Source organism: Phocoena sinus, chromosome X (genome assembly GCF_008692025.1).
Source record: "Phocoena sinus isolate mPhoSin1 chromosome X, mPhoSin1.pri, whole genome shotgun sequence".
Classification (NCBI taxonomy): domain Eukaryota; kingdom Metazoa; phylum Chordata; class Mammalia; order Artiodactyla; family Phocoenidae; genus Phocoena; species Phocoena sinus.
In genome coordinates, this window is record NC_045784.1 from 92,365,459 (window position 1) to 92,378,933 (window position 13,475).

Here is a 13,475-nt window from a genome sequence, read left to right on the forward strand (position 1 = left end):
TGGTGTATCACATTGACTTGCAGATATTGAAAAATCCTTGCATCCCTGGGATAAATCCCACTTGATCATGGTGTGTGATCCTTATAATATATTGTTGGAGTCAGTTTTTTGTTGGAGTCAGTTTTTAGTATTTTGTTGAGGATTTTTCCATCTATGTTCATCAGTGATATTGGCCTGTAATTTTCTTATTTTTTGAGATATCTTTGTTCTGTTTTGGTATCTGGGTGATAGTGGCCTCATGGAATGAGTTTGGAAGTGTTCCTTCCTCTGCACTTTTTTGGAATAGTTTGAGAAGGATAGCTGTTAACTCTTGTCTAAATGTTTTGGTAGAATTCATCTGTGATGCCATCTGGTCCTGGTCTTTTGTTTGTGGGGAGTTTTTAAATTACTGATTCAATTTCAGTACTGGTAATTGGTCTGTTCATAGTTTCTTTTCTTCCTGGTTCAGTCTTGGGAGATAGTACCTTTCTAAGAATTTTTCCATTTCTTCTAGGCTGTTCATTTTATTGCCGTATAGTTGCTCATAGTAGTTTCTTATGATCCTTCGTATTTCTGTGGTGTTGGTTTTAGCTTCTCTTTTTTCACTTCTGATTTTATTGATTTGGGCCCTCTCCCTTTTTTTCTTGACGAGTTTGGCTAAAGGTTTATCAATTTTGTTTTTCAAAGAACCAGCTCTTCGTTTCATTTATTTCTGTTGTTTCTTTAGTCTCTATTTTATTTCTGCTCTGACCTTAATGATTTCTTTCCTTCTACTAACTTGGGGTTTTGTTTGTTCTTCTTTCTCTAACCTGTTTTAGGTGTCAGGTTAGGTTGTTTGAGATTTTTCTTGTTTCCTGAGGTAAGCTTCTATTGCTATAAACTTCCTTCTTAGAACTGCTTTTGCTGTGTCCCATAGGTTTTGGATCATCATGTTTTCATTTTCATTTGTCTCTAGGTATATTTTAATTTCATCTTTGATTTCTTCAGTGATCCATTGGTTGTTTAGTAGCATATTGTTTAGCCTCCACATGTTTGTGTTTTTTGCAGTTTTTTTTTTTTGTAGTTGATTCCTAATCTCATAGTGTTGTGGTTGGAAAAGATGCTTGATATGATTTCCGTTTTCTTAAATTTACCAAGGCTTGTTTTATGGCCTGGCATGTAATCTATCCTGGAGAATGTTCCATGTGCACTTGAAAATAATGTGTATTCTGCCGCTTTCAGATGGAATGCTCTACAAGTATCAAGTTCATTTAGTCTAATGTGTTATTTAAGACCTGTGTTTACTTATTGATATTCTGTCTGGATGATTCATCCATTGATGTGAGTGGGGTGTTAAAGTCCCCTACTATTATTGTGCTACTGTCAATTTCTCCTTTTATGTCTGTTAATATTTACCTTGTATATTGAGGTGCTCCTATGTTGGGTGCATATATATTTACAATTGTTATATCCTCTTCTTGGATTGATCCCTTGATCATTATGTGGTGTCCTTCTTTGTCTCCTAACAGTCTTTATTTTAAAGTCTATTTTGTCTGATATGAGTACTGCTTTCTTTTGATTTCCATTTGCATGGGATACCTTTTTCTATCCCCTTACCTTCAGTCTGTATGTGTCTCTAGATCTGAAGTGAGTCTCTTGTAGGCAGCATATATACAGGTCTTGTTTTTGTATCCATTCAGCCAGTCTATGTCTTTTGGTTGGAGCATTTAATCCATTTACGTTTAAGGTAATTATAGATATGTATGTTCTTATTGCCATTTTGTTAATTGTTTTGGATTTGTTTTTGTAGATCTTTTATTCCCTTTTCTTCTTTTGTTCTCTTCTCTTGTGATTTGATAACTACCTTTAGTGTTATGTTTGGATTCCTTTTTCTTTTTTGTGTGTATATCTATTATAGGTTTTTGGTTTGCAGTTACTATGAGGTTTTTGTATAACAGTCTCTATATAAACGTGATTGTTTAAGTTGCTGATCTCTTAATTTCAAGTGCATTTCAAATTCCCTGTACTTGTACTCTCCTCCGCTCACGATTACAGTTTTTTTTTTTTTTACAATTACAGTTTTTGATATCATATTTTACATCTGATTGTTTTCTGTATCCTTTAACTGCTTATTATGGATACAGCTGACTTTACAAGTTTTGTCTTTTAACCTCCCTACTAGTTTTGTCTGTGTATTATATACTACCTTTATTTGTCTTTACTAGTGAGCTTTTTCATTTTATAATTTTCTTGTTTCTGGTTGTGGCCTTTTCTTTTTCACCCCGAGAAGTTCCTTTAATATTTATTGTAAAGCTGATTTGGTGGTGCTGAATTCGTTTAGCTTTTGCTTGTCTGTAAAGCTTTTGATTTCTCTTAAGGAGAGCCTTGCTGGGTAGAGTATTCTTGGTTGTAGGTTTTTCCTTTTCATCACTTTAAATATACTGTGTCACTCCCTTCTGGCCTGCAGAGTTCCTGCTGAAAAATCAGCTGATAGCCTTATGGGAGTTCCCTTGTATATTATTTGTTGCTTTTCTCTTGCTGCTTTTAGTATTCTCTTTATCTTTAATTTTTGTAAGTTTGATTACGGTGTGTCTTGGTGTGTTTCTCTTTGCGTTCATCCTATATGGGACTCTCTGTGCTTCTTGGACTTGGGTGCCTGTTTCCTTTCCCAGGTTAGGGAATTTTTTAGCTATTACCTCTTCAAATATTTTCTCAGGCCCTTTGTCTCTCTCTTTTCCTGCTGGGACCCCTATAATGCAAATATTAGTGCACTTGGTGTTGTCCCAGAGATCTCTTAAACTGTCCTCATTTCTTTTCATTCTTTTTCTCTTTTTTCTGTTCAGCTGCAGTGGTTTCCATTACTCTGTCTTCCTGCACACTGGTGCATTCTTCTGTATCATTTGGTCTACTATTGATTCCTTCTAGTGTATTTTTCATTTCGGTTATTGTACTCTCCATCTCTGTTTGGTTGTTCTTTGTATTTTCTCTTTGTTAAAAACTAGCTTCTCATTCTGTGCATCCATTCTCCTCCTGAGTTCTTTGATCATCTTTACGACCATTACTCTGAACTCTTTCTTGGGTAGATTGCCTATCTCCACTTCACTTAGTTCTTTTTCTGGGGTTTTATCTTGTTCCTTTGTCTGGAACCTATTCCTCTGCCACCTCATTCTGTCTAAGTTGCTATCTGTATTTTTATGTCTGTGGTAGGTTAGTTACGTTTCTCAACCTTGGAGAAGTGGCCCTCTGTAGGAGGCATCCTATGTGTTCCAGCAGTGTACTCCTCTCTTGTCACCCAAGCTATATGCTCTAGGTGTTCCCCCTAAGAGGGCTGTTTGGTTCCTTCTGTTGTGGCGGGCTGAGTATGTGGGTGGCCTGCTAGGCTTAGCTGGCTTCTAGTCTGGTTGGTTGCCAGGCCCTGCCTTGTGCAGATGCTGCTGATTGCTGTTTAGTGGGGCCTGGTCACGAGGTGGCTGGTTGTGGAATCCAAGGGGGCCCTGGAGCTAGTGCTGGCTCACTGGTGGCCGGAGTCAGGGTCCCGAAGCCTCTGGGGCTGTTGCCCAACTACTGGCAGGGGTTAGTGCTGGATTACTGGCAGGCAGAGCTGTTTCCTGGAGTGTGGCTCCTGGGCCCAGGGATCCCAGAGCTCATTTCAGATCACTGGTAAGGGGGGGCTGGTTTCTGATACAGTTGGGTATGGGGTCTGGGGTGTCCCTGAGGTTGCAGTGGCCTGCTAGTTGGCAGGGTCAGGGGCCAGCTGGTTCCAGGATAGGGTCTCTGGCCTGTGTTGTGGGATTGTAGTTTTCTTGCTTCTGGTGTCTGCCCCCTGGTGGGTGAGCCTGCTTTAGAGTCTTGTTCAGGCTTCCTTGTGGGAGGGGCCAGGGCCTGCCCACTGGTGCGTGGAGCTGGGTCTTGGCCCTCAGATGGGCAGGGCCATGTCTAGGGGCTTGTCTGGAGGCTGTGGGTCAGGACTTCTTTAGGCAGCCTGTCTGCTGATGGATGGGGCTGTGTCTCGGCCTGAGGTGTCCCAGCACTGGAGCCTATAGGCTGTCGGGTGGGGCCAGGTCTTGGCACTGATGATCCAACATGTCAGCCACCAGGAGTGTTCATGTAGTTGAGTGTTCCCCAGTATGTCTGCCACCAGGGTGTATGTCCCCCGGGTGAGCTTCAGCCACCACCACCCCCCGCCCCGCCTCTCCAGGCGAGTCCCCAGGCCCAGCAGATAGGTCTGGCCTAGGCTCCTATCAAATCATTGCTTTTGTCCTGGGTCCCAGTGCACATGAGATTTTTGTGTGCGCCCTTTAAGGGTGTAGTCTGTATTTCCCCCAGTCCTGTGGGGTTCCTGCAGTAAAGCCCCACTGGCCTTCAAAGCCAAATGCTCTGGGGGCTCCTCCCCCCAGTGCCAGACCCCCAGGCTGGGGAGCCTGATGTGGGGCTCAGAACTCTCACTCCTGCGGGAGAACTTCTGTGATATAATTATTCTCCAGTTTGTGGGTCGCCCACCCTGGGGGTGTGGGATTTGATTATATCGCGAGTCTGCCCCTCCTACCCGTCATGTTGTGGATCCTTCTTTAGGACTTTAGTTGTAGAAGATCATTTCCGGTAGGCTCCAGTCTTTTTCATCAATGGTTATTCTGCAGATAGTTGTGATTTTGGTGTGCTCATGAGAGCAGATGAGCTCAGGGTCTTTCTACTCCCACATCTTGGCCCTTAAACCTATTTTGATTCTTTATAGAGAATTGCTAATACTCAGCAGTGGTCCCACCTATAAGTCTCCTCTACACAAACTTTTCTGTAGCAAAGCAATTAAAAATGCATGGTGTTGGGGCTTCCCTGGTGGCGCAGTGGTTGAGAGTCCGCCTGCCCATGCAGGGGTCGCGGGTTCGTGCCCCGGTCCGGGAAGATCCCACATGTTGCGGAGCGGCTGGGCCTGTGAGCCATGGCCGCTGAGCCGGCACGTCTGGAGCCTGTGCTCCGCAACAAGAGAGGCCACAACAGTGAGAGGCCCACATAACGCAAAAGAAAAAAAAATGCATGGTCTTAACTATTGAGTAACTTATTGACTGCTTGAGACAAAGTGTCAAGCTTTTTTCTTCCTCTTTTCTGTATTGTGATAGAATTCATCGACTCTACTGAACAACTAGAGGACTTTGACCTGGAGGAAGATTTCGAGATTCTGAGCATATAGGATAGTGGGAACTCACCTTGGAGATCTGTCTTCCATCTGGCACCAGAAGAACATGAATTCATCACATAAAACTTTTCTAGTCAGCAAGTGCCTGATATGCCAACAGCATACAAACTTGATAGCAATCATGACTGAGCCAATCACCTTTTCTCAGAAAAAAAACAAACAAGTGAACAATATACCCCTTCCCCAGAAAGAACTAAAACAATCATGGAATCTAGGAGCAGAAAGATTAGGAGTCGTCTCTTGCACTTCCCAGCTTCTTACATGGCCACAGCGAATCTTCAGCTACTGAAATGAGGAGGTGGATGTCTGGAAGATAGACAGCAACTCCCACCTTGCTTCCAGCACCAGCAGATGAGAGATGGTTACCCTGTGCTTCTTCACCCCTTCAGGTTTGACCTCTCTGGGCTAAATACTAAGAAGCAATCTGTTCTCTTGCTCTAATAATAAAGCGATAATCGTATCAGGGAAAAAAAGTTCTTGTTAAATTATTTGAACATGTGTTTAAATAATTATAATTGATCTCAAAAAGTGTGTCAAAGACATTACATCAAATGTATACTTATTGATCTCCTGCCTATTTGAGAGAACCTTAACTATTTGATGGGTCACTGTCCCCATCTTTACTGATACTTTTGTCAGATGGTCACCCTGTCCTTAAATCATTATCATTTAGATCGGGGTCTGCAAACTTTTTCTGTCAAGGGTCAGCTAGGAAATGTTTTAGGCTCTGAAGACCACATAGTGTCTGTCACAGCTACTCATATCTGCTGGTGAAACCCCAAGACAGCCATAGACAATGTGCATGCACGTGAGCCCGGCCGTAATCCAATAAAACTTCATTTACAAAAACAGGCAGAGGGCTGGATTTAGCCCACAGGCTGTAGTTTGCTAATCACTGACTTAAATTGTTGATTTTTGTTTGGGAAATTAAAAATTGTGTTTGGATTTGACTCCATTTTGCTTGACAGTCATAACTGGAAAGAATTATTCATGTGGTGACATTAATCTGTGCATCAAATACAATTCCAAACCATTTCGGGACTAGCAAGCAACATACTAAATTTGAAAGCACATATTCGTCAAATTGGCTTTGCTAACCACTCTCTTGTGTGGATGCACCTCATGTCCCAGTGCTATCTTCCCCTTTTCCTCTCCTTGTCTTCTTAACCTATGCATTTCACCTCCATGCTCAACCAAGCCCCCAGGAAGGCCAGCAACTGCGGTTTGAAAGCTAGCACCAAACCGAGGTGGGTTTTTTTGTGTGGTATATTTAGGAATATTTGAACGCTTGTTTCCTTAGATTCCATTTTTTTCTTTTTCAGTAGATAATATATTCCAGCGGTTCAGAATTCGAAAGGTGCAAAATGGTATTCAGTGAAATGTCTCTCCTTCCCACAGGTCAGTTCTCTTTCCTGAACACTCCCAATGTTATTAATTTCTTCTTTATCCTTCCAGAGGATATATTTTATGCATATACAAATATATGCACATATATCTTAGATTTGATTTTAATGACTAAAATTTGTCTACCTTTTTTTTTTTTTTTTTTTTTTTTTTTGCGGTACGCGGACCTCTCACTGTTGTGGCCTCTCCCGTTGTGGAGCACAGGCTCCGGACGCGCAGGCCCAGCGGCCACGGCTCACGGGCCCAGCCGCTCCGCGGCATGTGGGATCCTCCCGGACTGGGGCACGAACCCGTGTCCCCTGCATCAGCAGGCAGACTCTCAACCACTGCGCCACCAGGGAGGCCCTAAAATTTCTCTACTTTTGATTTATCTGTAAATGATCCTGAGGCCCCAGAAATATGGAAATTCCTTTCTTGAACTCTAGCATGTGATGGGGCTAAAAACAGTTGTAGGCTTATCTTGAAGCATGTTGTGGATTTGTTGCCTGTTGGAAGACATTATCAACCCTTGACTTTAATTGTATTTTTCCATGTCTCAGTGTTTTGTTATAAAGCTCGACTTGCAGTGACAGGAACCCCCTTGGCTCTGAGGGGGGCTTATGAATTTCAGTGAGATGGACTTTAGAAAAGTTTTCATCAAAGAAAGAATGTCAAAGGAGTCAAACGTTCATATTGGATTCCTTTTATTTGCAATGTACAAAGCTGACATCATGCTTATTACTGAGGCGGTGAAGTTAACAATAGTTCAGATTATACTGATTATGCTTTGTCTGTGTTGGCACAGTTTACATAATATTTAAGGAAACAGAATCACCTGGAAGGAATTGCCTCATGTCAACATAGCTAAGTGTTCTGGGAAACTGATAATTAAAGGAAATGGTTAAAACAAATCCACCTAAACAGAATATACTTTACAGTCTACTCAGGCTTGCTTTGGGTCTGCTAACTGCTAAAGAGAGGACTGTGCTAGATTTTTATGAGGCTTTAAAAACATATCAAAATGGTTTAACAGGCTACCTGCGAAAGAACAATTGGATGGACTTTTTAATGGAAAGTCTCTCACAGCCTCAAAATGCAAAGGAACCAACACTGCAGTGTCGAGTTGCCACACTGCACACATCTGAATGGCATTTGGAATAAACAGGGGCTTCTGAGAAATTGGGACAAGGGATTTTCCTTTTTGTTCCTGGAGTCAAAAGCAAAATTCACACCTCCTTACCCATCCTCCCCTCTCCCCCCGGCCCGGGAGAAAGGGCTGCGGTTCTTATTTCCCTTTATGGGTCTGACCACATTTGGTGCATCCTCTGCTCTACTCTGAACCAGGCCAAGTCTGCTGCCTGTGGCTGGGGAGGGAGTCAGCAAGGAGGAAGTGATTTGTCTAGGACCATGTGAAGTTCCTGAGCACCTCTCGCCTGCTGGTCTTCCAGCGTCCCTAAGTAGTCTGGGGCCCAGTCGTGCTCACTCTCGAAGGGGTCAGAGCTCACCCCGGGACACTGGCTGGCACCTCATTCCAGCTCTGCTGCCTGCCTAGACACAGTGGGTCTCTGGGAAGAGGTGAGAGCTTGCCCTGTGCAGGCTTGAGCCATCCATAATGTTGAGCCAGAGAAATTTTTTCATGTGAAAACACTGGGTTCTAGTTTAAGCCAAATGATGTGCGGTGACCTCTGGACATAATGAAATGACTCCTTTCGCTATCACGAAGAGCTTTCTGATCAAGAGAGTGAGGAAAGCTAGCATTCTAAGGAAGTGGTGGCCCAGCAGGTCTTTCTGAGGTAGCCACGAAGAGTCACACAAACCGTAGCACCGAAATGGGACAGCAGATCTCAGCAGGGTGGGCTCACCCATGGGGCCTGAGGGTGGAGGTGACCAGTGTCCAGTAGTCCAGCCCAAACGAGACTCCAATGTACAACTTGACAGATGGGCAAAAGGGCTTGGCCTTCCTTCTTCAGACCGTTCAGGTTTGTGAGGTGACCGTTGTGCGGGGCAGGGGAGGGCAAGGGGCAGAGTGGCAGGTGCCACCCTACACGCTTTTCATACACACCTGGCAGCGGCTGACCCGGGTGTGGAGCTGCCCGGCTTTCAGCGTCTCAGATACAGGCTCCTCCCCAAACTGCTCCCTCTCTTCCACCGTCGTCAGCCAGAAACTGTACTTGTTGGCAAAGTAGTGGCAGGTGCCCCGGGCACCACTGCACTCGATGAAAGGAGTGGCTCGGAAATCCTCCAGGCAGGAGCCAGGGGAGACCAGGGACTGGCCCCCGCCCTCAGCGCCGGCGGCCGTGTGCTGAAACAGATGGGCGGTGGCTGTGAACTGGTCACCTTGGGAGGTGATGGACTCCGCTGCTCCGTCTCTCAGCTCTGGTCTCTTGGCTCAGCCCCCCTGTCTGGCCAGCGGACCAATAGCTATGTTTTAGGACCGGGGGCGCTCATCCTCCCTTGCCTCAGCCTCAGCGCCAGGAGCGCCTCCTCCAAGCTCTCTAGGGCCCTCCTAACCCATGGCTCCTGGGCTGCGGCTGCATCCCAGCCAGTATTTCCCAAGCTGCTGCCGTCCCGCCGAGTCCAAGACGTGTTAGGTGCCCCCCGAACATTTCCACTGACAAATCTGAGAAAGGCTGAATTAAGGAAACCGCCAACAGGGCTCAGGATGCAGTTCTTCTCAGAGCCCTCCGTCTGCCCCAAGCCCTTGGCGGTGGGCTCCAGAGAAGGGAGAGAGCACGGAATAGTCCACAGGTCGTTAGACCATGGGCCCTTCCCCACAGCGGACCTATGAATAGCTCTGGCTCTGAAGTCACCTTCATTGGAACTTTTACTGCAACCTGTACCATACCCTTTAGGGTGCCATTTAGTGTTTGTTACCTGCCGAGAACAAGCAGGCCTCGTATTTGGCCTAACGTCCCGGCCCTCGAGTCACAGGGCTCCCTCAGCACTCGATTTCAGAAGTTCCCTCCCAGCGCTCCCTGCCCTCGGCCTTCATCCTGGTGGAGAGGGCGGTGCGGGACCTTACCATGAGGAAGGAGTACCCAATCCAGAGGCTGCGCCAGCCCATGGGGCACTGCGGGATGGTGATGTCCTGGCTGTGCACAGCGATGGCTTGTGAGGGCGCCTCACACACAGAGCAGCGGCTGATGTACGGGGGAATCTGCGTCTGGCCGACGGGCATCATGGGGATGGGCGCGGTGGTGGAGAGCCAGTAGGATTTATCGTTGCGCCGGGCATAGTGGCACACTTCGTTGATGTTGCAGTAGATGAAGGGCATGGTGCTGAAGCGGGGCAGGCAGGAGCCAGCAAACCCTGCAAGGAGAGAAGGTGGGCAGGGGCAGGTAAGTTCTGGCTGAGGGGCAGGGCTGCGATTGTCCCTGGAGCCACTACAGCTGGACTAGATGGTGGTTTGGGTTCATATCCAACTGCTTGTAGCAGAGCAGGGACGCCTTTCCTTCCTATCCCGGACCACTGTACACACACTGAAGTCTATTTTCTATGCACCAGGGAAGTTTGATAATGAAAAGAATCTTTTTAGAAACTGAATGATGACTCCCTAATTAGTCTGCTTTGTCAAATCAGCATTTAACAGAGTGAGCCTGCGTTTCTCTGAAACACACACCTGAAGACAATTCAGTTAATTCTTGGGTAATCATTGTTGCCGGCAGGTCGTATTATTATTACTACTACTGATAGCTAACATTTAATGGATGCTTAACACGTGTCAAACGTTGTCCTAAGCATTTTACATGGGTGATTCCTGTAATCCTTAGCCTACCCTATGGGACAAGTACTAGAATTACGCTTGTTCCACTGAGAAGGAGGCGGAAGCTTAGACAGGCTGAATAACGTGTCCAGAGTGAGCGGCAGAGCTGGGGTTTGAACCCAGATCTGCCTGACTCCAGAGCTGGTGCTTGTACCCCACTACCCAACATGGGCCCACCAAGGGTTGGGAGGAGCGAGGAGTGTGGCTCCTGGTCCTTGTGGGGACAGAGGGCCAGGGCTGGATGTGCGAGCCGGTACCTACCCAGGTCCTGGTTGTGGGCTTTCTCCTGCCCCTCCACGAACAGCAGGCTATAACCGACCCACAGCTGGCTCATCCCGACGGGGCACAGGGGCACCTGTTCTGACTGGCTGTGCTTCACCAAGGTGTAGCCCACCCTCACGCTCTGCCCAGGCATTCCAGCCCTCCCGAAGGGCCCTGGCTTCCCTGGAGCTCCTGAGATGGAGAGAGCAGAGATAACCAAGGACCCGCTGAATCAGAGGCAGTGAAAAAGCAGAGCTGGGGTTAGCGAGGCAAAAATCACACCCTCCTCTCCTGCCCGTGACAGACGTGGCTAACAATCGCGGCACTTTCCCAGCGAGCTTCAGGACTGTTCTCTACTCAGGACAACTGATTTGCCATCTCTGATATAAAATGGAAGGTAAGTAGCAGAGCAGCCGTATCTTATCTCAGATTCTCTTCTCCCTTGAACCACCCCCCTTCCATCCACGTCAGAATCCCTGGGTAGAAGAGGGGGTGTGCAGGGCAGGGGACCACGCTATAGTATAGAGTTATAGCTCTTAAGAGCTGGAAGAGAACCCAGAGAGCTATGTGGAACAGTCCTTTGCCTTCTGGAATGTAGGGCTCTAATCCTTCACAGGCTCAGAATGGAGTGAACAGATTCGAGCCCAGTTTTCCAGCCTGCTAGTAGTATCAGGCTTTACTGCCCAGTTTCCTAATTATACGATTCGAGATTTTGACTCACCCTCAAGTCTCAAACCCTTACAGAAGCCCTCTGCCCCCTAGTGCCGACATTGCCAGACCTTCAAATCCTGGAGGGCCTTGCAGTCCAGGGAGACCAGGATCACCAAGAGCCCCAGGTGGGCCAGGGAGTCCATTGGGGCCGTCTTTGCCGGGGATGCCAGGTAAACCTTTGAAGCCTGCCAGGAGAGAAGGCCCACAGCGGGGTACTCAATGTGCAGTGTCTGGAGGAGCCTTCCTTGGAGAAAGGGGACTCGTGTGTCATGCCCAGGACTCACCAGTAGAGGGCGAACTGGCCATCACCCTGGAGTGCACGCTGAGCTCAGGACTGAGCCTCCTGGGCTAGTCCTTAGTTCACGTCCAGGCAGCTCAGCCCTGGGACCTCACTCTGAACTTAGCCCTTCTGAGCTCCTTCACACCCATGTCCCCGTCCCTTCCTCTCATCTTCCCAGCAATGCTAGGGAGGATGCAGGGCAACTGCTGGGGTCCCATGTCAGAAATGAGGACACCGAGGTCCAGAGAGACTGCTAGCTTACTCCGGCTGGGGCAAAACGGGGATTGGAAGCGGGGTTTTCCGTCCCCCAGCCCTGGGCTTTCTCCGTTGCTCTCTGTCCCCCCACCACGCTCCCTCCTTCCCGCAGCAGCACATTAGCGAGGGACGAGCTGTCTGGATTAGCTGCTGTGCTCTGCCCACAGAGAGCACTTCGTTCCGTGTGCTTCATTCTCTGAAGCCAAGTACAACTGCTGGTCCTGCTGGTCCCCTCCTTCCTGGTGAGAAGCTTGGAAGCTTTGTGAAGGAGCCGAGGAAACGCTCCATGAAGGTGCCCCCTTGGAGCCGGGGTTCCCAGCCAGTTGCTTCAGCCTCCCAGCCAAAGCCGTCTCAGCTCCCCGCGAAGTCCCCTTTCTCTGGCGCCCTCCTCACCTTGTAGGCCTCCAGGGCCTTGGGCCCCAGGGTCCCCCATGAGGCCAGGGATGCCATCGATGCCTGTTAGACCCATGGGTCCAGGAGGAGCCTCGATGGCTTCTGCAATTGGTGTTTGTCCAGGAGCGCCTCGGGGGCCGGATAAGCCTGTGGGCACGTGAGAGAAACGGAAATGTCAAGCGGAGGCAGAGGAGGTGGCCAGGGTGGGCTCCCGGAGGTTCAGCTGGCATCACAGCTGAGACCCCAAACCCAGCCAGCTGGCCTACTAATAGAAGCCAAACAAGCCAATTTGCTTATGAATTCATTGAAAAAGTGTTTGAGTGCCTACTACGTGCCAGAGCCTGGTAGATCAGGGGATAGAGCAGTGAGTAAGACCTTTATGAGACGATGGTCTGGTGATAAAGATGAAAAATGCATAACCTGACAAAAACCATTAATCTTACTGCAAATTGTAAGAAGTGCTATAAAGGAAATGGACAGTGCACGGACAGTGGGAGGGAGCGGAGAGGGCTATGGGGTGGAGAACCTCCTTTAGAGAGAGTTATAAGTGGCCTCTTACAAGCAGTGACACTTAAGCTGAGACCATTAAAGCATTAGAACAAGCTGGGGGGTGGGGGAGAGTGTTCCAGAAGTAGAACTAGCATGTGCAAAGGCCCTGTGGCCAGCCAAGGTGTGGTGTTTTTTGGATAACTGAAAGAGGCTAGTGTGACAAAAGCACAGTGAACAGCAAAGGGGAAGGGCTGGTAATGAGGATGGAGAGGGAGGCATCACAGAGGGCTTCATGGCCATAGTTAATTCTTATGCCATGGGACGCCCATGAATGATTTCTGTTTTTACAAGACCTCTCTGACCACTGTATAGAGAAATGATTGTTGGGGGAGGTGAATAATGGAAGCAGGGAGACCAGTTAGCAGTCACCGCAGTGATCCACGTGAGAAATGTTGGTGCCTTGGACCTCAGTGGTAGAGATGGAGGTGATGAGAGGGGGGCAGATGCAAGGCACGTTTATAGGAGACACAGCCCTCAGGGCTTGCTAATGGATTGGATGTGTGTGTGAGGGGAGTGGTGATAAAGGACAGAAAGGATGGTTCTTCATTTCTAGATTCAGCAAATGGGTGAGTGGTGATCTGAGTGCAAACGCAGTGACGGCAAATGCAGAAACAACGCAGAGAGGGGAGGTCAGTGGCAAGATCCGTGGTGGCAAAGCGGCAATGGCCTTCAGTCCTGGGAGCTGATGGAGGCAGAGGTTATCTCCAAGGTGGAGAAACTCCCTCCCTGGA

General features: G+C 47.7%; 2 protein-coding genes across 10 annotated transcripts in view; one reads left to right on the plus strand and one right to left on the minus strand.

The window, feature by feature from the left end:
- ATG4A (autophagy related 4A cysteine peptidase) overlaps positions 1-6,094 on the plus strand; it is a 66,628-nt gene extending 60,534 nt beyond the window's left edge. For 6 of the 8 annotated variants that reach the window (XM_032620037.1, XM_032620041.1, XM_032620038.1 and 3 more), the window contains one exon: positions 5,073-6,094. In XM_032620037.1, the coding sequence (XP_032475928.1) occupies positions 5,073-5,143 (71 nt within the window). In that variant the 3' untranslated portion in view covers positions 5,144-6,094. The remainder of the gene's footprint in view (positions 1-5,072) is intronic. The other 2 variants (XM_032620039.1, XM_032620036.1) reach the window with 2 other exon arrangements.
- A 1,125-nt stretch (positions 6,095-7,219) lies between these two features.
- The window catches only part of COL4A6 (collagen type IV alpha 6 chain), a 279,711-nt gene continuing 273,455 nt past the window's right edge, over positions 7,220-13,475 (minus strand). For both annotated transcript variants that reach the window (XM_032620898.1, XM_032620899.1), the window contains 5 exons: positions 12,196-12,342; positions 11,336-11,452; positions 10,557-10,748; positions 9,555-9,841; positions 7,220-8,834 (listed from right to left, as the gene is read on the minus strand). In XM_032620898.1, the coding sequence (XP_032476789.1) occupies positions 8,574-8,834; positions 9,555-9,841; positions 10,557-10,748; positions 11,336-11,452; positions 12,196-12,342 (1,004 nt within the window). In that variant the 3' untranslated portion in view covers positions 7,220-8,573. The remainder of the gene's footprint in view (positions 8,835-9,554; positions 9,842-10,556; positions 10,749-11,335; positions 11,453-12,195; positions 12,343-13,475) is intronic.